At 47.1% G+C, this 26,770-nt stretch overlaps 1 protein-coding gene across 7 annotated transcripts; it reads right to left on the bottom strand.

Moving 5' to 3' along the window:
• Nucleotides 1-177: 177 nt before the first annotated feature.
• LOC122374970 (myosin regulatory light chain sqh-like) lies at nucleotides 178-12,120 on the bottom strand. 7 transcript variants are annotated; one of them, XM_043354081.1, is made up of 4 exons: nucleotides 12,063-12,120; nucleotides 3,174-3,379; nucleotides 1,188-1,417; nucleotides 178-738 (listed from the first exon to the last, which is right to left on the bottom strand). In XM_043354081.1, the coding sequence occupies exons 2-4, from the start codon at nucleotides 3,361-3,363 to the stop codon at nucleotides 634-636; spliced, it is 525 nt and encodes a 174-aa protein (XP_043210016.1). In that variant the 5' UTR covers nucleotides 3,364-3,379; nucleotides 12,063-12,120; the 3' UTR covers nucleotides 178-633. The 7 variants fall into 7 exon arrangements, with proteins under 7 accessions (XP_043210016.1, XP_043210017.1, XP_043210020.1 ...); XM_043354082.1 differs by having other exon boundaries at nucleotides 11,864-12,119; XM_043354085.1 differs by lacking the exon at nucleotides 12,063-12,120 and adding an exon at nucleotides 11,310-11,342.
• Nucleotides 12,121-26,770: the final 14,650 nt, after the last annotated feature.

Genomic DNA, 26,770 nt, shown 5'->3' with positions numbered 1-26,770 from the left:
CCTATTCATGGGCAATTCTCGCGTTAACAACGCCAACAGATAATCTGGTCGGGCTGGCTACAACAGTGACCGGCCAATAATACAGTCTGTAGCAGTAATTCACTCACCTAAATCTAAGAGCCATGAGCGGGCAATTCGAATCCTCGTATCACGTGGTAAACACTAAACATGCCATAATTGAATCCAAAAATTTATTCAGTTTTGCGATTGTATTCTTACAAAACCGTTAAAATGGCAATAACACTTGTAAAGGAAGATGTGCTTTCCACGCGTAGAGTCCTCATAGAATGTTAGCATAACAGCAAAAGCAATAAGCATAGTTACTACAAGAACGGCAATATCACGCTGCCGCCGCAAAACACTCCCACCACATTATTCAAAGTCGCTCTTAAAATCACGTTCCTGCCGTCGACTGATAGAAAAATACAGCTGGCCTCCGAAAGTGCACACGCTGTGCATCTTGGCAGGCAGCTATGTTTTAGGGGCTATCGCCCGCTGATCATCTAGATTAAGTTAAAAGTTGGCCAATAAATATACTGGACAGTCTGCTCCCCATTGGTCATATCCGTTCGTCACAATCTAGCAGTCAGCAGCCCGTGCTGAAAAGCGCGTTGCGTGATTTTCCGTCGGCGTTTACTGTTCGTCCCTCTCCTTAGCTCCGTGCTTCAGAATACGGATGAACTCCACGTAGTCGAACATACCATTCTTGATGGGTGCCTCTTTGTACATGTCGTCCACCTAAAACAGAGACAAATTAATTCAAACTCACTGTCATCACAGTTCAAAACAACCCCAGAACGTTTCAACCACTCCGGAAAGAGCATAGGAGCAGCAAGCTGCACCACAGATTAGGTATCTGATGGAGCCGAGCCCTACGGTGGCTTATTTCTATTTCGGTAACAAGCGCGTTGTTGTAGGCATTACATCGAATTCGTGGTAGAAGAGAACCAGCTGAATGTCAAATATTCTATTGCAAATGGAACAAATTCAACTCAATAAAAGCATGGATTGAACTAGGATGCAAAATGAAAACCATCAAGCGCGAGAAGAATAATTTAAAGCTATACGGCAGAAGAAAACAAAAATAAAAACGAAGCCCTCCTAGTCCGAAGAAAGAATTACAAGCAATAATAAATATTATTAAGATACATTCGTATACAGCCCTCCTCTCCCGTTACACTACTTACATCATCCTGGCTGAATCGGTCGCCCATGGAGGTGAGGATCTCGCGCAGAAACTCCTCAGAGATGACGCCCGAGTTCTCCTCGTCGAAGCAGCCGAAGGCGTTCTTGATGACCTCCTCGGGGTCGGTGCCCTGCAGCCGCTCGCCGAACAGCGTCAGGAACATAGTGAAGTTGAGCGGGCCCGGCGCCTCGCCCATCATACCCTCCAGGTACTCGTCGGTCGGGTCCTTGCCTGTAGCAGAGAGAACGGCGGCACAAAGTGTCAGAGAGACTGAACAGGTAGGTCCCTGCTGAGTTGGAGCCAATAGGGTAGTGTGGGGTAATTTGAACATATTTTTACGTCTTCTCCGTTGTACCAAATTCCAGTTCAACCCTGGATGAAGAAAAACTGCTTCAGTAGCGCAAGTGTCACTTGCTTTCACCATGCAAGCCTCATTTTTGGACGAGCCGAGCATACCTTGAATAGCATAGCCTCACTTCTCCACCAAGTCACGGTGTGTTCAAATTGCCCCACCGTGGGTAATTTGAACATACTGCCTTTACCTGTCATAAAAACGATAGTCTCGCCAGCACCGATGTTGTTTGACCCATAAACAAATAGGCAGAACAATTCTAAACATACCTTCACTTGAAAAATCAACACAACAGCAAAAATAACAGTTGCAGAGTATCAATATATGCACGCTTGACACCGGTCAGTTGACAGAATTCGCCCCTCTTCAATTAACAGAACGTCTATCATTTTTGTTCGATAAAAACTCTCCCAACCGTACTACATCTGGTAAAGTGGTGCCAATCGAAACCTGGACATTTGGAGTTCTGATTTTGTCCAATGTCCAATTCGGAATTGGTTGGACAAAGGTAGCAGACTGGACAACATTGGACGATGGCTTGCTACACTTCAGCGCTTTTTATAAAGTAATCGTGCATAGCATTGATTGGCGAATGGAAAGCTTGTTAAGCTCTCAATATAATGAACACTTTTCGGCTGGTGAAATTACATGATAAGCAATATAAATGACGGTTTTGAGTGTTGATAGCTGCATAATTTTCGGACATAGTTGGACAAATAGTTGACTTTAACATTTTTGGACGGAAAATCAACAAAAATGCCGGACATTAGACGGATATTAGACGTAAATTTTCTAAAACTGGCATCACTTATCTGCTACTGCCTTGGGTCGAAAATATTGGCAAAAAAAAACTGGGAGCGTTGTTTTTTCGGAGCTATCCCTGTCTTCATTGAAATTCTCACACTATGTTCAAATTACCCCACGCTAAAAGTTATTTTGCCATTTTAAAAAACAGGGTTCAAAAGCAATTTTTTTGGATTAAAGGCACTGATTAGGTCATTATACAACAAAAGCCGTTGCGTATTAGGCGCTAGCAATGCAAGATTTTGCGCTGCAATGAAGTTGCAATGTCGTGTTGATAGGCGTTTTTCCTTGCGAAATTGATTTTTTACACTGTGCGTCACCATCTCCATTCCCTGAAACTTTAAACCCCGTTCATATGATAGCCCTTTTAGTTACGATAATTTCTCTCATTGGTCTTATTGTCATGCCACTTATGGATTGTCCGTAATTTTCTGTTATTCACACTATGTTCAAATTGCCCCACATGTTCAAATTACCCCACCCGTTGTGCAATATGCACGGCCACCAATGAGCCAACATTGTTACATGGCAGTCTAAGAACCACTGGACACTATTCAGCAACCAATGTAAACCTGATGAAAAAGACGTGTGCGAACACCAATAAAACATTCGAAAATAAACATAACTGTCCATACATTTAACTAGCAAGCCACCGATCTTCCGCTACTCAGCAAATGACGTTCCCGCGTCATTTCTCGGACAACCATCATATGGTAGTATGTAGGTAAAATAAAGGACGGATATATCATACATATATATGTATAAAGCATTTTAATGCCAGAAATTAGTAAACACCAATAGGTAGCTCAAACCAATAGTATTTAGACCAACCTAGAGAGGCAAGCATGTCATGAAGGTCCTCCTTGTCGACGAATCCGTCGCGATTCTGGTCGATCATGTTGAAGGCCTCTTTGAACTCCTGGATCTGCTCTTGTGCAAACATGGCGAATACATTGGAGGTGGCGCGCTGGGCACGCTTCTTGGTGACCCCACGACGGGTGGCGGCGCGACGGGACGACATGGCGACCAACCTGAAACTAGTGGCCAGCATACAGTCATTAACGAGCTAACCAGTTTAGCTGTGGTTACACCCCATCGATAGTATGGGCCCTCAAACATTCGAAAATAAACCTAACCATATACCCAATAAACTTGCGGCCGTCCAAGGCCACAGCCTGTCACCGCTAAGGTATTCAGAATTCAGAATTCAGAATGTATTTCAAGCTCATCCAGGTAAACATACACCGGCTTTTCATGTGCTTACGTCAGTTGTGGGATAAAAGGCATACACACACGACACTGATACGACATAAAACAATGCAAAAGGCAACTAACCCAATGAAAGAATGCTAAAAGGTACCACAGTAAGAACACACGAGCACGCTCACACCTGCATCTGCCGCGCCTGACCCATGTGTATCCGCAAAGCGTTTTTGAAAGCCGCGGTGCGTCCGTCCCGTACGGAGGGTGGTAGGGCATTATATGCTCGGGCCCCCCGGTAGATGAACATTCTCCTCCCTGACTCTGTTCTGATGCGTGGTAAAACAAGATGGTCGTCCTGCCTGGTCGATCTCTGCCTCACACTCATCGCCGTTCGAAAGTGACTCGCCAAGTCAGCCGGTTGTTCGTAGGTGAGGATGGCTTTCAGCAGACACAGTGTACGATACATCACGAGGTCCTCGGCAGGCAACCAGTTCAACTCGCTCAACACATCACGCACATGTTCCCGCTTTTTCCGCCCTGACACCACTCTTGCGCAAAAGTTTAACAGTTTCTTAATGCGCGTCACTGAGTGTGTAGTTGAGTTTCCGTATACAACAATGCAGTATCGAATCAGAGAAATAACCAAGCCACTCACGATCACTGGTAGCACACCTTCAGGTAAACGATGCCTCGCATGGCTCAAAGCTATAAGTAGCCCGGTGCACTTTGCAACCAGTTGGTTGACATGCGGTTCAAAAGATAAGTGTCGGTCCATAACCAGCCCCAAATTCTTTACTCGCTCAACCTCCTGCACAGTCACACCATTTACTTTAATGGAAATCTTGGGAAGACCCTGGAGCATATGACGTGTGCCAAAAACGATAAGTTGAGTTTTGCTAGAGTTAATTTTCATCTGATTTTGGGTGAACCACTGGAATAAAGTGCACAGGGCTAACTCCATGCGCCGAATGAGACTCGCAATGTCACGCTTGTGTCCAGTAACAAGAATCTGCGTGTCATCGGCGTACTGAGTGATGCTAACGTCGTCGCCGACGTATAGGCTGATGTCGTTTGCAAAAATACTGTACAAGAGGGGCCCCAATGAGGTGCCCTGGTACACTCCGATAGGGTTTCTAGCCGCCTTGGATAGAAGCTGACGACCATCTGGAAAGCAAAGTCTAACTTGCTGATAGTGGTCTGATAAGTAATTTGAGAACCAAGTGCTTTCTACCCCATAAAGTTCAAGCTTTTCAATCAGTTTTGAATGGCTAACCACATCGAAGCATTTACTGAGATCTAATAGTACTAAAAGAGATATTTGGCCGTTGTCCATACCCTGAAGAACGCGGTCTGTTACTCTTATAAGGGCCGTCTCGGTCGAGTGGTGGCGACGAAAGCCATGCTGCGTACACGAAAATAGGTGGTTCGAGTCAAAGTAAGTATACAGCTGCGTGTGAACTATGCGTTCGACGATCTATAGGTATATACTATATAGGTCACCGCACCTTCGGCCGTAAACACTGAAGTGTGACGCCTGCTTAAAGGCTGCCGAAAATTCTTGACATATTCACCTTCACTAACTTCCCAAAAGAAAAAATATAATAACTGCAACAAAATTCTACAAAAAGAGAAGCACTATTCACGAGCTGCCATACGCCTTCATTGTGAAAAGTAAAACAAACAGCATTGAAGATTACATATTGGCACATGCAGCCAGCCTGCTGTGCCATGATGCGGCACAACAGGCTGGCTGCATCATGGGCCAGGCAGTTGGTAGTAGTACCTAGCGAACGGGTAACACATCCGTATACCGGCATTGTGTACTCTATTTCTTTTCGGAAGAGCTATGAACTCGTGCCGGGAAACATTTTTGTACAACTCGCCTTTTATACAGTCTCCTTGCTATTTCTCATCAAACTTTTCAACATTTAACCCGTGCATGACTGGGGGGGGGGCTCTACAGAGCCCCCCCCCCTCCCGTTGTTCAGCCATATCTTCTAAACCGTTAGACGGATCCACACGCAACTTGGGGTACCCTCAGCGGCATCAATTTGACACTTTGTGTTAAAATTTCAACTTTCTAGCTACCATAGTTTGGCCGGAAATGACGTCAGAGGGACGTCATGTCGGCCGATTTTGATGCAAAATATTGAATTACGGCAAACGCTCTCAAGAGCTCAGTTTTGAAGCTAAATCCATTTTCTTTGCATGAGTAGAATACAAATACACGTAGCTATCAAACTGCTATCTCGAATTTTCAAAATTTTGAAATTTTGAAAAATATATATTTACTATTACAAAAAAAATATCTTTTGTTTTTAATAAATGTTTTGTTTTGTTTGTTTGTTTCAATAAGTTTTTGACTATTCGCAAAAACCGTAATAAATGCGATAGAACACACTCTGATGAACTACACTAGCAAGTTTCAGTTCAATATCTTCAAAAATAGCCAAGTTATTCGCATTATTGTCAAAATTTTACAATTTTATATTTTTCAAATCCATTTTTCAGTACGTTTTTGACGTCGTACAGCAATATAATTGGCACCATCGTGTTCCTGAGCTCAAACTGCATCTGATAGGCACCTTTTTTGTCGAAAAATTTCGTTTTCTAAATTTGACCTTTCTGACCTGCAAAGTCACCTGACCTCCGGTAAATTCAGCTGACAATGACCTCAAATGACACAGACGACACTATTTTTGAAATCTACCAGTAAAATGGACGTAAAACATGCGTCACGTGACCGATACATGATATACAATTTTCGTGACCTAGGATGACCTGACCTTGACCTTAAAAATTCGAAGTAAAAGTTTGTTGCCCTAAGGGTATCTAAGGCATCTATCACGGAGTGCGTAAACCAAAAATGAGCTTGATCGGACTTGTCAGCCGGCGGTCAGAGCCTAACTTGTGAACTAGCAAAATGTCGATAATTTTTACTTTGACCTGAACTGTGACGTCATCGGTGACCTTGAAGTCAATGAAAATAGGTTTCGCTCGACAGTTTTTCCAGGGCTATCAGACGCCGTTTGAATTTTGACGATCGGCCAAGTAGTTTCGGAGATAGGAGGGGGCTCTGGAGAGCCCCCCCCCCCCCCCCCCAGTCACACGCGTTATGGAAAATACCCCAGTCATGCGCGGGTTAAGGCAGAGCTAAGTATGAGCATTACATGTGCTATGAGGGCAAAAAACGTTGAATTTGGTACAAATAAGATTAAACTTTCGGCGCACATCTGCCTAGCCTAAAATTTCGGCGCAAAATTGCTTGCGCCGTCGGAGCACGAGAGTCCCAGATGGCCTACAGTGTATTGTATGGATTTTTTCCTGACTAAGGCCAAAATAATTTGTAATTTCCTTGCGTGTTTTATTATGCAAAATCCTGCAACTTTTAGGGTAGGATAAAGGTGCCCATTTAGAGTGGGCACATAGAGTGCGTGCCTTGGGTGAGCCCGCCAGCCACCAGAACAGCGGCAGGGCGGCGAGGATTTGCTTACCGAGCGGCCTCGCTTTTTACTCAATGGGCAATTCCATGACAGATCACCTAGGCATGTTCACCATGACCACTCCGATTTTGCTCAAATTTGGCATGCAAGTTGACCTATGGGCACTACTACGTCCCAGTGAATTTTTAGTCTCTAGGTCACAGGGGTCATAAGATATGGATCATGCAAATTTTAAGGTTTCCCGGGATATTGAAATATAAAGTATTTTTTATCTCTGCAACGGTTCACCGTATCAAAAAAAGTTATTTATGAAATAATAAGCGCACAGGCTGGTGCGTCTAGCAAAAATGTGAACGAAACCTCAGGGTCAATTTTTGACCTTGTGACCTTGTGACCTTTTCTTGACCCCGTGACCTTTCAAAATTGTCCTATTTTAAAAATTCTGATTTTTTTCTATCAGAGATGTCTTATCCATGCTCTTAATAGTGGTATGTGATTTGGTTGGTATATCGGACCCGTTGACCTCAAACTGAGGTCAACAATGTGGTCATGACCTGACATGAAAATGACATCTGCCGAGAACGTCATGAATCATAGGCAATATGGGTGTCATATGAAAGCTAACTTCACGGAGAATACATTGGTGGTGTTTTTGAGTAGGTATGGGCCGGGTCAAGGTCACATTAGGTCAGTGACCTAACACAGCATTGTGTTCTTTGAAGGTGGCGTATTTTATTTGCTTGGTAAGTCCAGTGATCAGCATACAATAAAATGGAAACAAAACGTCATAAAACGTCTTTTTTAATCAAAAAGCAGAGATAAAATGCACACATACCCATATAAACACACTCGCAAAAACACACATTCATACACCTTGTTCGAGGAAGTTCTTTTAAACAAACCCCAGTGACACACGCGCTGAGAAGAACGAGTCTCAGAAGACTCGGACAGCTTGAAGGCTGCTATGGTATTGGAGTCGAGCAGTACAAAGCGGTGAAACGTCCTGCGGGCACCATGGACGTTTCACCATTTTTTCACCAGTCGAGCTTCACCATGCGGGCACTTGTGAAGCGTTCTTTCATTTTTGTCTTCGTTTCTGCTGAGTGTCTGCTGATGTAAATAAAATGCAAATACATAATGAAAAAGGACAAAATAAATACATATATGGGATATCATTACGGAGCGAGCGAAGCGAGCGTAGGCTTTCCTTAGATTAACGGAAATTTCTGAGTATGAGCGGCCGGCCGGCCGGCCGTGGTCACGCTTTTGCGAGGCTTATATCTCAGCAACCACTTGACCGATTTACACGCGGTAATTTTTGTAGGGTAGCTTCATTCCTTCTACCAAGTATTGGACTATTCCCGATGCATGTGGGTGACCCCTTATGCACGTGCCACGTGCAAAACGAAGAGGTGTCAGTTTTGTAATTGTTGCAATATCTCGGTAACTACTTGGCCGATTGCGCTGAAAGTTGACATGTAGGTAGGCACCCACTAGGCACTGCATATCCATGTGCCAGAGTTGGGGTGCTGCTGCACGTGCGCACGTGCAGGGGTCGTTTCCAGATCTCGGGAACGGCTGGACTGATTGCGCTCAAATTTGGTACACGGATAGGGACCGGTTAGTAGGGTGCCGTGCACAAGTCAGTTGGGACCCATTTTGCACGTGCGCACGTGCAGGGTGCCGCTTCCAGATCTCGAGAACGGCTGGGCCGATTGTGCCCAAATTTGGCACATCGCTAGAGACCAGTTAGTAGGGTGCCGTGCACAAGTCAGTTGGAGGCAAGGCCCTAAATACAAGGTTGCACGGACTTATTTCTACTAAACCTACCAGAATATAGTTTCACGGTTGATTATTAAAATAATTATTCAATCAAAATTTCTTTATTATTATCTCGTAATCATTTATAAGCAATTTTATAAATCAACTTTCAATTTGCTTGCCTTTTACTAGCACAATAACTTTTCTAGTATTGGGTCAGCATAGTGGTGTAGCAGTAGGAACCACATCTGGCAAAAGCCCAATGCCTACATACAGCAGAAAAGCAGCCACCAGGTGTCGCCACAGTCGCCACTTGGTCGCCACACAGATGTCGCGCGCGTCGCCAATCGCCACACTACCGATTTCCATAAGGACGCATATGTACGGATATGTATAGGAAAGTCGCCCTTAAGGATTACGCTTACATCCTTTGCTTATGAGGTCGGTGGTTGGAAATTGGGAGGGGCTCAGCTATTTTCGACCACGGATATGCCTTTATCACATGATGAGGAACATGCTGATAAGCGTTTTATGCGTCATAACAGCACAAAAGTATTTTTAATCATTTTTCAAAAATAGCCGTTCTGCCGTATCTTTCAGTTCAAGGTGCCGTCGGTCATCCCCGACGTGACGTCACGCAGGGAATTTGCCAGATTTTCCTACTAGACTTCGACACCCCCTGAGTTGGAGGTACCCCCTCGCAATTTCGCACGTGCAAGGCCCACCCTCTCGCTCGCTCCGTTAGTCGCCCCAAAAGGCGTTATACTGGTTCTAAAAGGCAAACAAGATAGGACAAAGCAATACCACAACTGATAAGTAACCCAGGCTGCAGCAGTATTTCTTTACTTTAGGACCTGTCACCAAGTTACTTTTGATGTGTTCCTCAATTAAAAAGCAAACCACATGATATCCTTTGGCCTCCTGATTTCATATCTGATAATTATTAATGGCACAATAAGTTCAAAAGCACCAATACAGTATGGAAAGTAACATTAACTTCCTTGTGGCAAAGCAGTGCAGTGCCGAAGGCAATGCCTTAGGAGAGATTACAAAGGCCTGAAGGCTGAAGCCTGATGCACAGCCATTTAAAGGGAACCTCCCACCATCAAAAGTTAATGAATTGGCATGAAAACAGGTGTCGCTCGGTTCAGAAAGAGCAGAAACAAATATTTACCAAATTTCACCGGAAAATATTCAGCGGTTTTCAAGATATTAGACTTTTACTTCTGTTTGCTTTTTGGGATCTCACTGTTCCTAGCGACTATTTGGAAGCAATAATTTGGCATCTGAAAGTGTGGCACTTGTTGCACACAAAGCAGCATATACCATTGCATGCTACCAAAGGTTTTAGTAAAGGATTTAAAATAGTTAGATCTGCGCTGAGTCGCTGACGTCACACATTCAGAGAGGGTGTTACTATAGTTTTGCTATCCTGATCCTCGTGTAATGTTTTGTAACCTTAAATCTTAAATTGATGTGAAACTTAGTAATAAATTAACTTAAATTGCTTAGTATCTAATAACGGTTTAAACATTCTTAACACTTCATGACTCATGTTGACTCCTGTATTTTAAGTAAAAATCTTTTTTCACTTCTCGAGCTTACGCACAAGCCTCATTGAAATAAAACCCTCCCCAACATCTTCCCCTCACTTTGGATTGTTCCCAATCCAGCAACTACACCAGCAGGCCGCTGAAATCCAGTCAGACTATTTTTGTGACTGGTCTTATGAGGACCTTGTCTCGCATCCTCCCAGATGCCACTCTGACGTGACCATTGTCACCTCTGATCACTTGCTCTATGCGTCCCATTGGCAACTTTCCTCGTGGAGAAGACAGGTACACCACCAACACCATGTCACCAAATCAAAATGCTATGTCGGGCTTCAGATCAGGGGGCATTCTAATGTATTAGACCCTCTGAATCAGTGCTACAACTTTGAAATGAGATATTTTCGATTTGAGGCACTTCTCGATGTTGTGAGTGCTCAAACCGATTAGGAGCCAGGGACCCCATTTTGGCTATCATCATCATCATCATCATCATCAATTGTATTACGTCTAGAGACAAGACAAGCATGGGCATAACAAACATACACAATGCACACAAGACATACGCCAGAAAACATATGCACAATCATACCTACACCAAAACATAGGCATACCAAAAACAACATAACACTATCATATGGGTGGCGCTAATATCAATTGTATTAGTGCCCATGCCTCCCCAGTCCCCAGTGTTCTGAGCCAGGAGCCAACTGAGCGAGTCGGTGACTCCACAGGGGGGTCTTGGGGTGTACATAGGGTCTGTTCTCGTCGCTCCTCCCAAAAAATCTCGGATGAGGTTGGATGAGCTTGGAGGAGAGCCGTTTCAGAGGAGCCACGGGAACATTTTCGCGAGGAAATCAGCTGTTTGCGGGCTGTAACGGTCGGCGCTTTATGGCGCGCAAACATAAATCAAGAGATAATAATCGCTTTCTAATAAAATAACCTTATATTAATATCAAACATTACTATTTAAAGATATCCAATCGTCATCAATCACTAAAATTATTTACACTTCCTTCAAATCTCATTTATAAACAATTCACATTTGTATTACGTGCGCCAAATATGTCTACGCAAGAGCCTCCTCCGAAAAACCAACTTTCGTTTGGGATGAGGGAGGAGGCAAATAGTGGTGGTGAGATGTGAAATCAAGATGAGCTTGGAGCAGCTTGGAGGAGCGACGGGAACGATTTTTTGAAACGAGAGGAGGTTAGAGGAGCTTGGAGGAGGTTAGAGGAGCGACGGGAACAAACCCATAATCTCAGGTGGGATATGACCTCCAGCAACCTGTAGAAGCACACTCAACTCAAAAACTTATGTTAAGGTGGATCGTGGGATAGTCACTTTAACCTAAAAATATTTGACTTATCATTGCTAGCAATCTATTCATTTGAGTCAGTTCTTCTTTATCCATTAAAAGGCAAAAATCTGTAGGTAGGTCAGGTCAGGTCGGTTTGCTTGTTTCTTGTTTTTACCACCACAGCTGCCAGCAGTGCATTGTAGTAACACTCATTTTGGTTGTATAGAAGCGATCACAACTGGTAAAATAAACCAACGTACTTACGTTCCACTTCCAATTGCAGATATTAGCAAGCCTCCCTTCCTAACGGTTCGACCAGGTTAGACGAACGACAAAGACCAAGAAGACAATCGATAATATATAGGATCGGGCACACCCAAGGCTGGCACACCCAATGTTGACCCAGGTGTGATGAGTCATCCATTTGCTTCAGGAAGCAAGGTGATCGTGGATTGTATTTTACGTTCGACGCTGGTAGCAGAATCTTGGATGATATAAGGCTGCAAAGCCAACTGCTTTCATGTAACGGAAGTTAGCAGGGATTCAGCAGGGGTTCAGCAGGGATTCAGCAGGGATCGACGGCCCCTACGATTTCGCTGAATTTTGGTGGAGAGGTGCAGAATGGTGTCCTCTATCGAAAATCCTAGTGCCAAAATGCGGGGAATCCATCAGGGGGGCCACAAATCCCAAAAAACAGTATGCCCTCAGGGCACAATCGACGAACTTTGAAAACCCTACTTCTAGCCGTCAAAACAGCTAAAAATGCACGTCATTCGAAAGAGGACAAAATTTTACATGCAACGGTACCAAATTTAAGGGGCTAGCGCCCCCCTGAACCGAACAAAACAGCTTCAAATATATGGGCCCGGGAGTATGCCCTCGGGGCATGAATAAACGTTTTCAACCATTTCAGGCCTATAACATCGACAAAATCCAGCAATATGCACATCATTGGAAAGAGCGTAATTTCCCAAACAAAAAACCCAAGTAACATTTTTCGATGGGGCCCACCTGGGGCCCACAGGACCCAATTGAAATTTGGGGCCCAATGGGGCGGCCCCTACGATTTTCTTCAAAATTTGCACAGACACTCTCCTGGGCCCCCTCTTCAATCTGGCTGAAGAAACCTACCGGGGAATCCAAAGGAAGAGGCCCCAAAGAGGGCCCCAAAGAGGCCCTTTCTAAGTATTGCCCCTAATTTCGCGACCAACCCCGGCAATATGCACATCATTGGAAAGAGCGTAATTTCCCAAACAAAAACCCAAGTAACATTTTTCGATGGGGCCCACCTGGGGCCCACGGGACCCAATTGAAATTTGGGGCCCAATGGGGCGGCCCCTACGATTTTCTTCAAAATTTGCACAGACACTCTCCTGGGCCCCCTCTTCAATCTGGCTGAAGAAACCTACCGGGGAATCCAAAGGAAGGGGCCCAAAGAGGGCCCCAAAGAGGCCCTTTCTAAGTATTGCCCCTAATTTCGCGACCAACCCCGGCAATATGCACATCATTGGAAAGAGCGTAATTTCCCAAACAAAAAACCCAAGTAACATTTTTCGATGGGGCCCACCTGGGGCCCACGGGACCCAATTGAAATTTGGGGCCCAATGGGGCGGCCCCTACGATTTTCTTCAAAATTTGCACAGACACTCTCCTGGGCCCCCTCTTCAATCTGGCTGAAGAAACCTACCGGGGAATCCAAAGGAAGGGGCCCAAAGAGGGCCCCAAAGAGGCCCTTTCTAAGTATTGCCCCTAATTTCGCGACCAACCCCGGCAATATGCACATCATTGGAAAGAGCGTAATTTCCCAAACAAAAACCCAAGTAACATTTTTCGATGGGGCCCACCTGGGGCCCACGGGACCCAATTGAAATTTGGGGCCCAATGGGGCGGCCCCTACGATTTTCTTCAAAATTTGCACAGACACTCTCCTGGGCCCCCTCTTCAATCTGGCTGAAGAAACCTACCGGGGAATCCAAAGGAAGGGGCCCAAAGAGGGCCCCAAAGAGGCCCTTTCTAAGTATTGCCCCTAATTTCGCGACCAACCCCGGCAATATGCACATCATTGGAAAGAGCGTAATTTCCCAAACAAAAAACCCAAGTAACATTTTTCGATGGGGCCCACCTGGGGCCCACGGGACCCAATTGAAATTTGGGGCCCAATGGGGCGGCCCCTACGATTTTCTTCAAAATTTGCACAGACACTCTCCTGGGCCCCCTCTTCAATCTGGCTGAAGAAACCTACCGGGGAATCCAAAGGAAGGGGCCCAAAGAGGGCCCCAAAGAGGCCCTTTCTAAGTATTGCCCCTAATTTCGCGACCAACCCCGGCAATATGCACATCATTGGAAAGAGCGTAATTTCCCAAACAAAAAACCCAAGTAACATTTTTCGATGGGGCCCACCTGGGGCCCACGGGACCCAATTGAAATTTGGGGCCCAATGGGGCGGCCCCTACGATTTTCTTCAAAATTTGCACAGACACTCTCCTGGGCCCCCTCTTCAATCTGGCTGAAGAAACCTACCGGGGAATCCAAAGGAAGGGGCCCAAAGAGGGCCCCAAAGAGGCCCTTTCTAAGTATTGCCCCTAATTTCGCGACCAACCCCGGCAATATGCACATCATTGGAAAGAGCGTAATTTCCCAAACAAAAAACCCAAGTAACATTTTTCGATGGGGCCCACCTGGGGCCCACGGGACCCAATTGAAATTTGGGGCCCAATGGGGCGGCCCCTACGATTTTCTTCAAAATTTGCACAGACACTCTCCTGGGCCCCCTCTTCAATCTGGCTGAAGAAACCTACCGGGGAATCCAAAGGAAGGGGCCCAAAGAGGGCCCCAAAGAGGCCCTTTCTAAGTATTGCCCCTAATTTCGCGACCAACCCCGGCAATATGCACATCATTGGAAAGAGCGTAATTTCCCAAACAAAAAACCCAAGTAACATTTTTCGATGGGGCCCACCTGGGGCCCACGGGACCCAATTGAAATTTGGGGCCCAATGGGGCGGCCCCTACGATTTTCTTCAAAATTTGCACAGACACTCTCCTGGGCCCCCTCTTCAATCTGGCTGAAGAAACCTACCGGGGAATCCAAAGGAAGGGGCCCAAAGAGGGCCCCAAAGAGGCCCTTTCTAAGTATTGCCCCTAATTTCGCGACCAACCCCGGCAATATGCACATCATTGGAAAGAGCGTAATTTCCCAAACAAAAAACCCAAGTAACATTTTTCGATGGGGCCCACCTGGGGCCCACGGGACCCAATTGAAATTTGGGGCCCAATGGGGCGGCCCCTACGATTTTCTTCAAAATTTGCACAGACACTCTCCTGGGCCCCCTCTTCAATCTGGCTGAAGAAACCTACCGGGGAATCCAAAGGAAGGGGCCCAAAGAGGGCCCCAAAAGGCCCTTTCTAAGTATTGCCCCTAATTTCGCGACCAACCCCGGCAATATGCACATCATTGGAAAGAGCGTAATTTCCCAAACAAAAAACCCAAGTAACATTTTTCGATGGGGCCCACCTGGGGCCCACGGGACCCAATTGAAATTTGGGGCCCAATGGGGCGGCCCCTACGATTTTCTTCAAAATTTGCACAGACACTCTCCTGGGCCCCCTCTTCAATCTGGCTGAAGAAACCTACCGGGGAATCCAAAGGAAGGGGCCCAAACAGGGCCCCAAAGAGTCCCTTTCTAAGTATTGCCCCTAATTTCGCGACCAACCCCGGCAATATGCACATCATTGGAAAGAGCGTAATTTCCCAAACAAAAAACCCAAGTAACATTTTTCGATGGGGCCCACCTGGGGCCCACGGGACCCAATTGAAATTTGGGGCCCAATGGGGCGGCCCCTACGATTTTCTTCAAAATTTGCACAGACACTCTCCTGGGCCCCCTCTTCAATCTGGCTGAAGAAACCTACCGGGGAATCCAAAGGAAGGGGCCCAAAGAGGGCCCCAAAGAGGCCCTTTCTAAGTATTGCCCCTAAGTTCGCGACCAACCCCGGCAATATGCACATCATTGGAAAGAGAGTAATTTCCCAAACAAAAAACCCAAGTAACATTTTTCGATGGGGCCCACCTGGGGCCCACGGGACCCAATTGAAATTTGGGGCCCAATGGGGCGGCCCCTACGATTTTCTTCAAAATTTGCACAGACACTCTCCTGGGCCCCCTCTTCAATCTGGCTGAAGAAACCTACCGGGGAATCCAAAGGAAGGGGCCCAAAGAGTGCCCCAAAGAGGCCCTTTCTAAGTATTGCCCCTAATTTCGCGACCAACCCCGGCAATATGCACATCATTGGAAAGAGCGTAATTTCCCAAACAAAAAACCCAAGTAACATTTTTCGATGGGGCCCACCTGGGGCCCACGGGACCCAATTGAAATTTGGGGCCCAATGGGGCGGCCCCTACGATTTTCTTCAAAATTTGCACAGACACTCTCCTGGGCCCCCTCTTCAATCTGGCTGAAGAAACCTACCGGGGAATCCAAAGGAAGGGGCCCAAACAGGGCCCCAAAGAGTCCCTTTCTAAGTATTGCCCCTAATTTCGCGACCAACCCCGGCAATATGCACATCATTGGAAAGAGCATAATTTCCCAAACAAAAAACCCAAGTAACATTTTTCGATGGGGCCCACCTGGGGCCCACGGGACCCAATTGAAATTTGGGGCCCAATGGGGCGGCCCCTACGATTTTCTTCAAAATTTGCACAGACACTCTCCTGGGCCCCCTCTTCAATCTGGCTGAAGAAACCTACCGGGGAATCCAAAGGAAGGGGCCCAAAGAGGGCCCCAAAGAGGCCCTTTCTAAGTATTGCCCCTAATTTCGCGACCAATCCCGACAATATGCACATCATTGGAAAGAGCGTAATTTCCCAAACAAAAAACCCAAGTAACATTTTTCGATGGGGCCCACCTGGGGCCCACGGGACCCAATTGAAATTTGGGGCCCAATGGGGCGGCCCCTACGATTTTCTTCAAAATTTGCACAGACACTCTCCTGGGCCCCCTCTTCAATCTGGCTGAAGAAACCTACCGGGGAATCCAAAGGAAGGGGCCCAAAGAGGGCCCCAAAGAGGCCTTTTCTAAGTATTGCCCGATAGGCGTTATCACAAGTGTATTCGCGGCCATTGGGGCGACATAAGAAAAGAAGAAACCAACTGGCCCCAAGAACTTTAAATTATCAGTTAGCATGCATTTTGTCCTTGATGTGTAGAGAATTTACCATTATTTGTTACAGAAAATTGCATTTAAAATCTTCCATTTATGCTTTTTTCATCGTTTGCACAATATGTTCTTTTACTAAGCTAGAAACACTAATTAGAAATAGTTCCCGCATCATCAAGAACAATAGGGAAGGCTTGAAGTGAATAAAATAATTTAAACGGTTTTGTAATCTATGTGATGGCACTTCTAAAATTGCCTGTAGAAATATTGAAGGCAAAAGTTCAACTTTTTCACAAGACGAATGTCTATAAACCTATTTAACTTGTGACAACTCAGCCGGTATTTCGTCGCCTACAGCCCAGCTTTCCCTAGTGACCGATAGAGGCGCTGCTATCGATGTCCGCCCGTGCCGCCTAACGCCCTAATTTCGCGACCAACCCCGGCAATATGCACCCAGATTGAAGAGGGGGCCCAGGAGAGTGTCTCTGCAAATTTTGAAGAAAATCGTAGGGGCCGCCCCATTGGGCCCCAAATTTCAATTGGGTCCCGTGGGCCCCAGGTGGGCCCCATAGAAAAATGTTACTTCGGTTTTTTGTTTGGGAAATTACGCTCTTTCCAATGATGTGCATATTGCCGGGGTTGGTCGCGAAATTAGGGGGCAGTACTTAGAAAGGGCCTCTTTGGGGCCCCTTTGGGCCCCTTCCTTTGGATTCCCCGGTAGGTTTCTTCAGCCAGATTGAAGAGGGGGCCCAGGAGAGTGTCTGTGCAAATTTTGAAGAAAATCGTAGGGGCCGCCCCATTGGGCCCCAAATTTCAATTGGGTCCCGTGGGCCACAGGTGGGCCCCATCGAAAAATGTTACTTGGGTTTTTTGTTTGGGAAATTACGCTCTTTCCAATGATGTGCATATTGCCGGGGTTGGTCGCGAAATTAGGGGCAATACTTAGAAAGGGCCTTTTTGGGGCCCTATTTGGGCCCCTTCCTTTGGATTCCCCGGTAGGTTTCTTCAGCCAGATTGAAGAGGGGGCCCAGGAGAGTGTCTGTGCAAATTTTGAAGAAAATCGTAGGGGCCGCCCCATTGGGCCCCAAATTTCAATTGGGTCCCGTGGGCCCCAGGTGGGCCCCATCGAAAAATGTTACTTGGGTTTTTTGTTTGGGAAATTACGCTCTTTCCAATGATGTGCATATTGCCGGGGTTGGTCGCGAAATTAGGGGCAATACTTAGAAACGGCCTCTTTGGGGCCCTCTTTGGGCCCCTTCCTTTGGATTCCCCGGTAGGTTTCTTCAGCCAGATTGAAGAGGGGGCCCAGGAGAGTGTCTGTGCAAATTTTGAAGAAAATCGTAGGGGCCGCCCTATTGGGCCCCAAATTTCAATTGGGTCCCGTGGGCCCCAGGTGGGCCCCATCGAAAAATGTTACTTGTGTTTTTTGTTTGGGAAATTACGCTCTTTCCAATGATTTGCATATTGCCGGGGTTGGTCGCGAAATTAGGGGCAATACTTAGAAAGGGCCACTTTGGGGCCCTCTTTGGGCCCCTTCTTTGGATTCCCCGGTAGGTTTCTTCAGCCAGATTGAAGAGGGGGCCCAGGAGAGTGTCTGTGCAAATTTTGAAGAAAATCGTAGGGGCCACCCAATTGGGCCCCAAATTTCAATTGGGTCCCGTGGGCCCCAGGTGGGCCCCATCGAAAAATGTTACTTGGGTTTTTTGTTTGGGAAATTACGCTCTTTCCAATGATGTGCATATTGCCGGGGTTGGTCGCGAAATTAGGGGCAATACTTAGAAAGGGCCTCTTTGGGGCCTCTTTAGGCCCCTTCCTTTGGATTCCCCGGTAGGTTTCTTCAGCCAGATTGAAGAGGGGGCCCAGGAGAGTGTCTGTGCAAATTTTGAAGAAAATCGTAGGGGCCGCCCCATTGGGCCCCAAATTTCAATTGGGTCCCGTGGGCCCCAGGTGGGCCCCATCGAAAAATGTTACTTGGGTTTTTTGTTTGGGAAATTACGCTCTTTCCAATGATGTGCATATTTCCGGGGTTGGTCGCGAAATTAGGGGCAATACTTGGAAAGGGCGTCTTTGGGGCCCTCTTTGGGCCCCTGCCTTTGGATTCCCCGGTAGGTTTCTTCAGCCAGATTGAAGAGGGGGCCCAGGAGAGTGTCTGTGCAAATTTTGAAGAAAATCGTAGGGGCCGCCCCATTGGGCCCCAAATTTCAATTGGGTCCCGTGGGCCCCAGGTGGGCCCCATCGAAAAATGTTACTTGGGTTTTTTGTTTGGGAAATTACGCTCTTTCCAATGATGTGCATATTGCCGAGGTTGGTCGCGAAATTAGGGGCAATACTTAGAAAGGGCCTCTTTGGGGCCCTATTTGGGCCCCTTCCTTTGGATTCCCCGGTAGGTTTCTTCAGCCAGATTGAAGAGGGGGCCCAGGAGAGTGTCTGTGCAAATTTTGAAGAAAATCGTAGGGGCCGCCCCATTGGGCCCAAATTTCAATTGGGTCCCTGTGGGCCCCAGGTGGGCCCCATCGAAAAATGTATGCTTGGGTTTTTTGTTTGGGAAATTACGCTCTTTCCAATGATGTGCATATTGCCGAGGTTGGTCGCGAAATTAGGGGCAATACTTAGAAAAGGCCTCTTTGGGGCCCTCTTTGGGCCCCTTCCTTTGGATTCCCCGGTAGGTTTCTTCAGCCAGATTGAAGAGGGGGCCCAGGAGAGTGTCTGTGCAAATTTTGAAGAAAATCGTAGGGGCCGCCCCATTTGGGCCCCAAATTTCAATTGGGTCCCGTGGGCCCCAGGTGGGCCCCATCGAAAAATGTTACTTGGGTTTTTTGTTTGGGAAATTACGCTCTTTCCAATGATGCGCATATTGCCGGGGTTGGTCGCGAAATTAGGGGCAATACTTAGAAGGGGCCTCTTTGGGGCCCTATTTGGGCCCCTTCCTTTGGATTCCCCGGTAGGTTTCTTCAGCCAGATTGAAGAGGGGAACCCAGGAGAGTGTCTGTGCAAATTTTGAAGAAAATCGTAGGGGCCGCCCCATTGGGCCCCAAATTTCAATTGGGTCCTGTGGGCCCCAGGTGGGCCCCATCTAAAAATGTTACTTCGGTTTTTTGTTTGGGAAATTACGCTCTTTCCAATGATGTGCATATTGCCGGGGTTGGTCGCGAAATTAGGGGCAATACTTAGAAAGGCCTCTTTGGGGCCCTCTTTGGGCCCCTTCCTTTGGATTCCCCGGTAGGTTTCTTCAGCCAGATTGAAGAGGGGGCCCAGGAGAGTGTGTGCAAATTTTGAAGAAAATCGTAGGGCCGCCCCATTGGGCCCCAAATTTCAATTGGGTCCCGTGGGCCCCAGGTGGGCCCCATCGAAAAATGTTACTTGGGTTCTTTGTTTGGGAAATTACGCTCTTTCTAATGATGGGCATATTGCCGGGATTGGTCGCGAAATTAGGGGCAATACTTAGAAAGGGCCTCTTTGGGGCCCTCTTTGGGCCCCTTCCTTTGGATTCCCCGGTAGGTTTCTTCAGCCAGATTGAAGAGGGGGCCCAGGAGAGTGTCTGTGCAAATTTTGAAGAAAATCGTAGGGGCCGCCCCATTGGGCCCCAAATTTCAATTTGGTCCCGTGGGCCCCAGGTGGGCCCCATCGAAAAATGTTACTTGGTTTTTTTTGTTTGGGAAATTACGCTCTTTCCAATGGTGTGCATATTGCCGGGGTTGGTCGCGAAATTAGGGGCAATACTTAGAAAGGGCCTCTTTGGGGCCCTCTTTGGGCCCCTTCCTTTGGATTCCCCGGTAGGTTTCTTCAGCCAGATTGAAGAGGGGGCCCAGGAGAGTGTCTGTGCAAATTTTGAAGAAAATCGTAGGGGCCGCCCCATTGGGCCCCAAATTTCAATTGGGTCACGTGGGCCCCAGGTGGGCCCCATCGAAAAATGTTACTTGGGTTTTTTGTTTGGGAAATTACGCTCTTTCCAATGATGTGCATATTGCCGGGGTTGGTCGCGAAATTAGGAGCAATACTTAGAAAGGGCCTCTTTGGGGCCCTCTTTGGGCCCCTTCCTTTGGATTCCCCGGTAGGTTTCTTCAGCCAGATTGAAGAGGGGCCCAGGAGAGTGTCTGTGCAAATTTTGAAGAAAATCGTAGGGGCCGCCCTATTGGGCCCCAAATTTCAATTGGGTCCCGTGGGCCCCAGGTGGGCCCCATCGAAAAATATTACTTGGGTTTTTTGTTTGGGAAATTACGCTCTTTCCAATGATGTGCATATTGCCGGGGTTGGTCGCGAAATTAGGGGCAATACTTAGAAAGGGCCTCTTTGGGCCCCTTCCTTTGGATTCCCCGGTAGGTTTCTTCAGCCAGATTGAAGAGGGGGCCCAGGAGAGTGTCTGTGCATATTTTGAAGAAAATCGTAGGGGCCGCCCCATTGGGCCCCAAATTTCAATTGGGTCCCGTGGGCCCCAGGTGGGCCCCATCGAAAAATATTACTTGGGTTTTTTGTTTGGGAAATTACGCTCTTTCCAATGATGTGCATATTGCCGGGGTTGGTCGCGAAATTAGGGGTAATACTTAGAAAGGGCCTCTTTGGGGCCCTCTTTGGGCCCCTTATTTGGATTCCCCGGTAGGTTTCTTCAGCCAGATTGAAGAGGGGGCCCAGGAGAGTGTCTGTGCAAATTTTGAAGAAAATCGTAGGGGCCGCCCCATTGGGCCCCGAATTTCAATTGGGTCACGTGGGCCCCAGGTGGGCCCCATCGAAAAATGTTACTTGGGTTTTTTGTTTGGGAAATTACGCTCTTTCCAATGATGTGCATATTGCCGGGGTTGGTCGCGAAATTAGGGGCAATACTTAGAAAGGGCCTCTTTGGGGCCCTCTTTGGGCCCCTTCCTTTGGATTCCCCGGTAGGTTTCTTCAGCCAGATTGAAGAGGGGGCCCAGGAGAGTGTCTGTGCAAATTTTGAAGAAAATCGTAGGGGCCGCCCCATTGGGCCCCAAATTTCAATTTGGTCCCGTGGGCCCCAGGTGGGCCCCATCGAAAAATGTTACCTTTTTTTTTTGGGAAATTACGCTCTTTCCAATGGTGTGCATATTGCCGGGGTTGGTCGCGAAATTAGGGGCAATACTTAGAAAGGGCCTCTTTGGGGCCCTCTTTGGGCCCCTTCCTTTGGATTCCCCGGTAGGTTTCTTCAGCCAGATTGAAGAGGGGGCCCAGGAGAGTGTCTGTGCAAATTTTGAAGAAAATCGTAGGGGCCGCCCCATTGGGCCCCAAATTTCAATTGGGTCACGTGGGCCCCAGGTGGGCCCCATCGAAAAATGTTACTTGGGTTTTTTGTTTGGGAAATTACGCTCTTTCCAATGATGTGCATATTGCCGGGGTTGGTCGCGAAATTAGGAGCAATACTTAGAAAGGGCCTCTTTGGGGCCCTCTTTGGGCCCCTTCCTTTGGATTCCCCGGTAGGTTTCTTCAGCCAGATTGAAGAGGGGCCCAGGAGAGTGTCTGTGCAAATTTTGAAGAAAATCGTAGGGGCCGCCCTATTGGGCCCCAAATTTCAATTGGGTCCCGTGGGCCCCAGGTGGGCCCCATCGAAAAATGTTACTTGGGTTTTTTGTTTGGGAAATTACGCTCTTTCCAATGATGTGCATATTGCCGGGGTTGGTCGCGAAATTAGGGGCAATACTTAGAAAGGGCCTCTTTGGGCCCCTTCCTTTGGATTCCCCGGTAGGTTTCTTCAGCCAGATTGAAGAGGGGGCCCAGGAGAGTGTCTGTGCATATTTTGAAGAAAATCGTAGGGGCCGCCCCATTGGGCCCCAAATTTCAATTGGGTCCCGTGGGCCCCAGGTGGGCCCCATCGAAAAATATTACTTGGGTTTTTTGTTTGGGAAATTACGCTCTTTCCAATGATGTGCATATTGCCGGGGTTGGTCGCGAAATTAGGGGTAATACTTAGAAAGGGCCTCTTTGGGGCCCTCTTTGGGCCCCTTTATTTGGATTCCCCGGTAGGTTTCTTCAGCCAGATTGAAGAGGGGGCCCAGGAGAGTGTCTGTGCAAATTTTGAAGAAAATCGTAGGGGCCGCCCCATTGGGCCCCGAATTTCAATTGGGTCACGTGGGCCCCAGGTGGGCCCCATCGAAAAATGTTACTTGGGTTTTTTGTTTGGGAAATTACGCTCTTTCCAATGATGTGCATATTGCCGGGGTTGGTCGCGAAATTAGGGGCAATACTTAGAAAGGGCCTCTTTGGGGCCCTCTTTGGGCCCCTTCCTTTGGATTCCCCGGTAGGTTTCTTCAGCCAGATTGAAGAGGGGGCCCAGGAGAGTGTCTGTGCAAATTTTGAAGAAAATCGTAGGGGCCGCCCCATTGGGCCCCAAATTTCAATTGGGTCCCGTGGGCCCCAGGTGGGCCCCACCGAAAAATGTTACTTGGGTTTTTTGTTTGGGAATTTACGCTCTTTCCAATGATGTGCATATTGCCGGGGTTGGTCGCGAAATTAGGGGCAATACTTAGAAAGGGCCTCTTTGGGGCCCTCTTTGGGCCCCTTCCTTTGGATTCCCCGGTAGGTTTCTTCAGCCAGATTGAAGAGGGGGCCCAGGAGAGTGTCTGTGCAAATTTTGAAGAAAATCGTAGGGGCCGCCCCATTGGGCCCCAAATTTCAATTGGGTCCCGTGGGCCCCAGGTGGGCCCCATCGAAAAATGTTACTTGGGTTTTTTGTTTGGGAAATTACGCTCTTTCCAATGGTGTGCATATTGCTGGATTTTGTCGATGTTATAGGCCTGAAATTGTTGAAAACGTTTATTTATGCCCCGAGGGCATACTCCCGGGCCCATATATTTGAAGCTGTTTTGTTCGGTTCAGGGGGGCGCTAGCCCCCTAAATTTGGTACCGTTGCACGTAAAATTTTGTCCTCTTTCGAATGACGTGCATTTTTAGCTGTTTTGACGGCTAGAAGTAGGGTTTTCAAAGTTCGTCGATTGTGCCCTGAGGGCATACTGTTTTTTGGGATTTGTGGCCCCCCTGATGGATTCCCCGCATTTTGGCACTAGGATTTTCGATAGAGGACACCATTCTGCACCTCTCCACCAAAATTCAGCGAAATCGTAGGGGCCGTCGATCCCTGCTGAATCCCTGCTGAACCCCTGCTGAATCCCTGCTAACTTCCGTTACATCCCTTCATCAGGACTATGAATGTTTTACGCGCCGTGTTTCGTATTAGCAACCAAGAAAATGTGCTCCCGGAGCTAACTCCTTTCTAGCCTAACCAAATCGAATCAAATCAAATCAAACCAAACCATACCTAGCCTAATCGAACACTCATAAATGTGCCGTATAACCCTCACATAGTTGCCGTCCGGCCAAATGATGCCGCGAACACGCGACCGGCGACCTACAGATTACGAGACTAGCACAATGTAACGGAAGTTAGCCCACATTCAGCCCACATTCGGCCCAGCCCAGATTGGGGCTACCAAATCTAGGGAAAAATCTAGAAATCTAGGGAAAAATCTAAAAACCGTTTTACGCCTAAACGGCTGGACCAAACTGAAAAATAAGACCACCATTTGAAAGATCTCTTCACCCCAGACCTAATGATATGGTTAAATACCGGATCAATTTAACCAAAAGCATGATTTAACCAGGATGAAAATTTTCGGTCAATGGGGCGGCCCCTACGATTTTCTTGAAAATCGGCATGGTGATACTACAGGCCCAGGTGACCAATCTGGCTGAAGAAACCCCTATGGGCATTGAAATCTATGGGGTAAAAACGCCCTTGGAAAGTTTTACCCACGCATTTCTGGCAAGACTATCGCACGCATCCCCCCAATATGGGTATCATATGAAAGCCCATAAAAACCCAAACAAAATGGTGGGGTAAAATATACCCATTACCCCATCCAGGGTAAAGTTTACCCAAGATGAAAATTTTCGGTCAATGGGGCGGCCCCTACGATTTTCTTCAAAATCGGCATAGTGATACTAAAGGCCCAGATGACCAATCTGGCTGAAGAAACCCCTATGGGCATTGAAATCTATGGGGTAAAAACGCCCTTGGAAAGTTTTACCCACGCATTTCTGGAAAGACTATCGCACGCATCCCCCCAATATGGGTATCATATGAAAGCCCATGAAAACCCAAACCAAATGGTGGGGTAAAATTTACCCATTACCCCATCCAGAGTAAAGTTTCCCCAAGATGAAAATTTTCGGTCAATGGGGCGGCCCCTACGATTTTCTTCAAAATCGGCATAGTGATACTACAGGCCCAGGTGACCAATCTGGCTGAAGAAACCCCTATGGGCATTGAAATCTATGGGGTAAAAACGCCCTTGGAAAGTTTTACCCACGCATTTCTGGCAAGACTATCGCACGCATCTCCCCAATATGGGTATCATATGAAAGCCCATGAAAACCCAAACAAAATGGCGGGGTAAAATTTACCCATTACCCCATCCAGGGTAAAGTTTACCCAAGATGAAAATTTTCGGTCAATGGGGCGGCCCCTACGATTTTCTTCAAAATCGGCATGGTGATACTACAGGCACAGATGACTAATCTGGCTGAAGAAAACCCTATGGGCATTGAAATCTATGGGGTAAAAGCGCCCTTGGAAAGTTTTACCCACGCATTTCTGGCAAGACTATCGCACGCATCCCCCCAATATGGGTATCATATGAAAGCCAATGAAAACCCAAACAAAATGGTGGGGTAAAATTTACCCATTACCCCATCCAGGGTAAAGTTTACCCAAGATGAAAATTTTCGGTCAATGGGGCGGCCCCTACGATTTTCTTCAAAATCGGCATGGTGATACTACAGGCCCAGATGACTAATCTGGCTGAAGAAACCCCTATGGGCATTGAAATCTATGGGGTAAAAACGCCCTTGGAAAGTTTTACCCACGCATTTCTGGCAAGACTATCGCACGCATCCCCCCAATATGGGAATCATATGAAAGCCCATGAAAACCCAAACAAAATGGTGGGGTAAAATTTACCCATTACCCCATCCAGGGTAAAGTTTACCCAGGATGAAATTTTTCGGTCAATGGGGCGGCCCCTACGATTTTCTTCAAAATCGGCATGGTGATACTACAGGCCCAGAGGACCAATCTGGCTGAAGAAACCCCTATGGGCATTGAAATCTATGGGGTAAAAACGCCCTTGGAAAGTTTTACCCGCGCATTTCTGGCAAGTGTATGGCACGCATCCCCCCAATATGGGTATCATATGAAAGCCCATGAAAACCCAAACAAAATCGTGGGGTAAAATTTACCCATTACCCGATCTAGGGTAAAGTTTACCCAAGATGAAAATTTTCGGTCAATGGGGCGGCCCCTACGATTTTCTTCAAAATCGGCATGGTGATACTACAGGCCCAGATGACCAATCTGGCTGAAGAAACCCCTATGGGCATTGAAATCTATGGGGTAAAAACGCCCTTGGAAAGTTTTACCCACGCATTTCTGGAAAGACTATCGCATGCATCCCCCCAATATGGGTATCATATGAAAGCCCATGAAAACCCAAACCAAATGGTGGGGTAAAATTTACCCATTAACCCATCCAGGGTAAAGTTTACCCAAGATGAAAATTTTCGGTCAATGGGGCGGCCCCTACGATTTTCTTCAAAATCGGCATAGTGATACTACAGGCCCAGATGACCAATCTGGCTGAAGAAACCCCAATGGGCATTGAAATCTATGGGGTAAAAACGCCCTTGGAAAGTTTTACCCACGCATTTCTGGCAAGACAATCGCACGCATCCCCCCAATATGGGTATCATATGAAAGCCCATGAAAACGCAAACAAAATGGCGGGGTAAAATTTACCCATTACCCCATCCAGGGTAAAGTTTACCCAAGATGAAAATTTTCGGTCAATGGAGCGGCCCCTACGATTTTCTTCAAAATCGGCATGGTGATACTACAGGCCCAGATGACTAATCTGGCTGAAGAAACCCCTATGGGCATTGAAATCTATGGGGTAAAAACTCCCTTGGAAAGTTTTACCCACGCATTTCTGGCAAGACTATCGCACGCATCCCCCCAATAT

The sequence above is a fragment of the Amphibalanus amphitrite genome, unplaced genomic scaffold (assembly GCF_019059575.1).
Source record: "Amphibalanus amphitrite isolate SeventyFive unplaced genomic scaffold, NRLGWU_Aamphi_draft 001749F_arrow, whole genome shotgun sequence".
In the NCBI taxonomy this organism is placed as follows: Eukaryota; Metazoa; Arthropoda; class Thecostraca; order Balanomorpha; family Balanidae; genus Amphibalanus; species Amphibalanus amphitrite.
The sequence above is the reverse complement of the archived record's forward strand: the minus strand, read 5'-3'. Positions and strand labels throughout refer to the sequence as shown.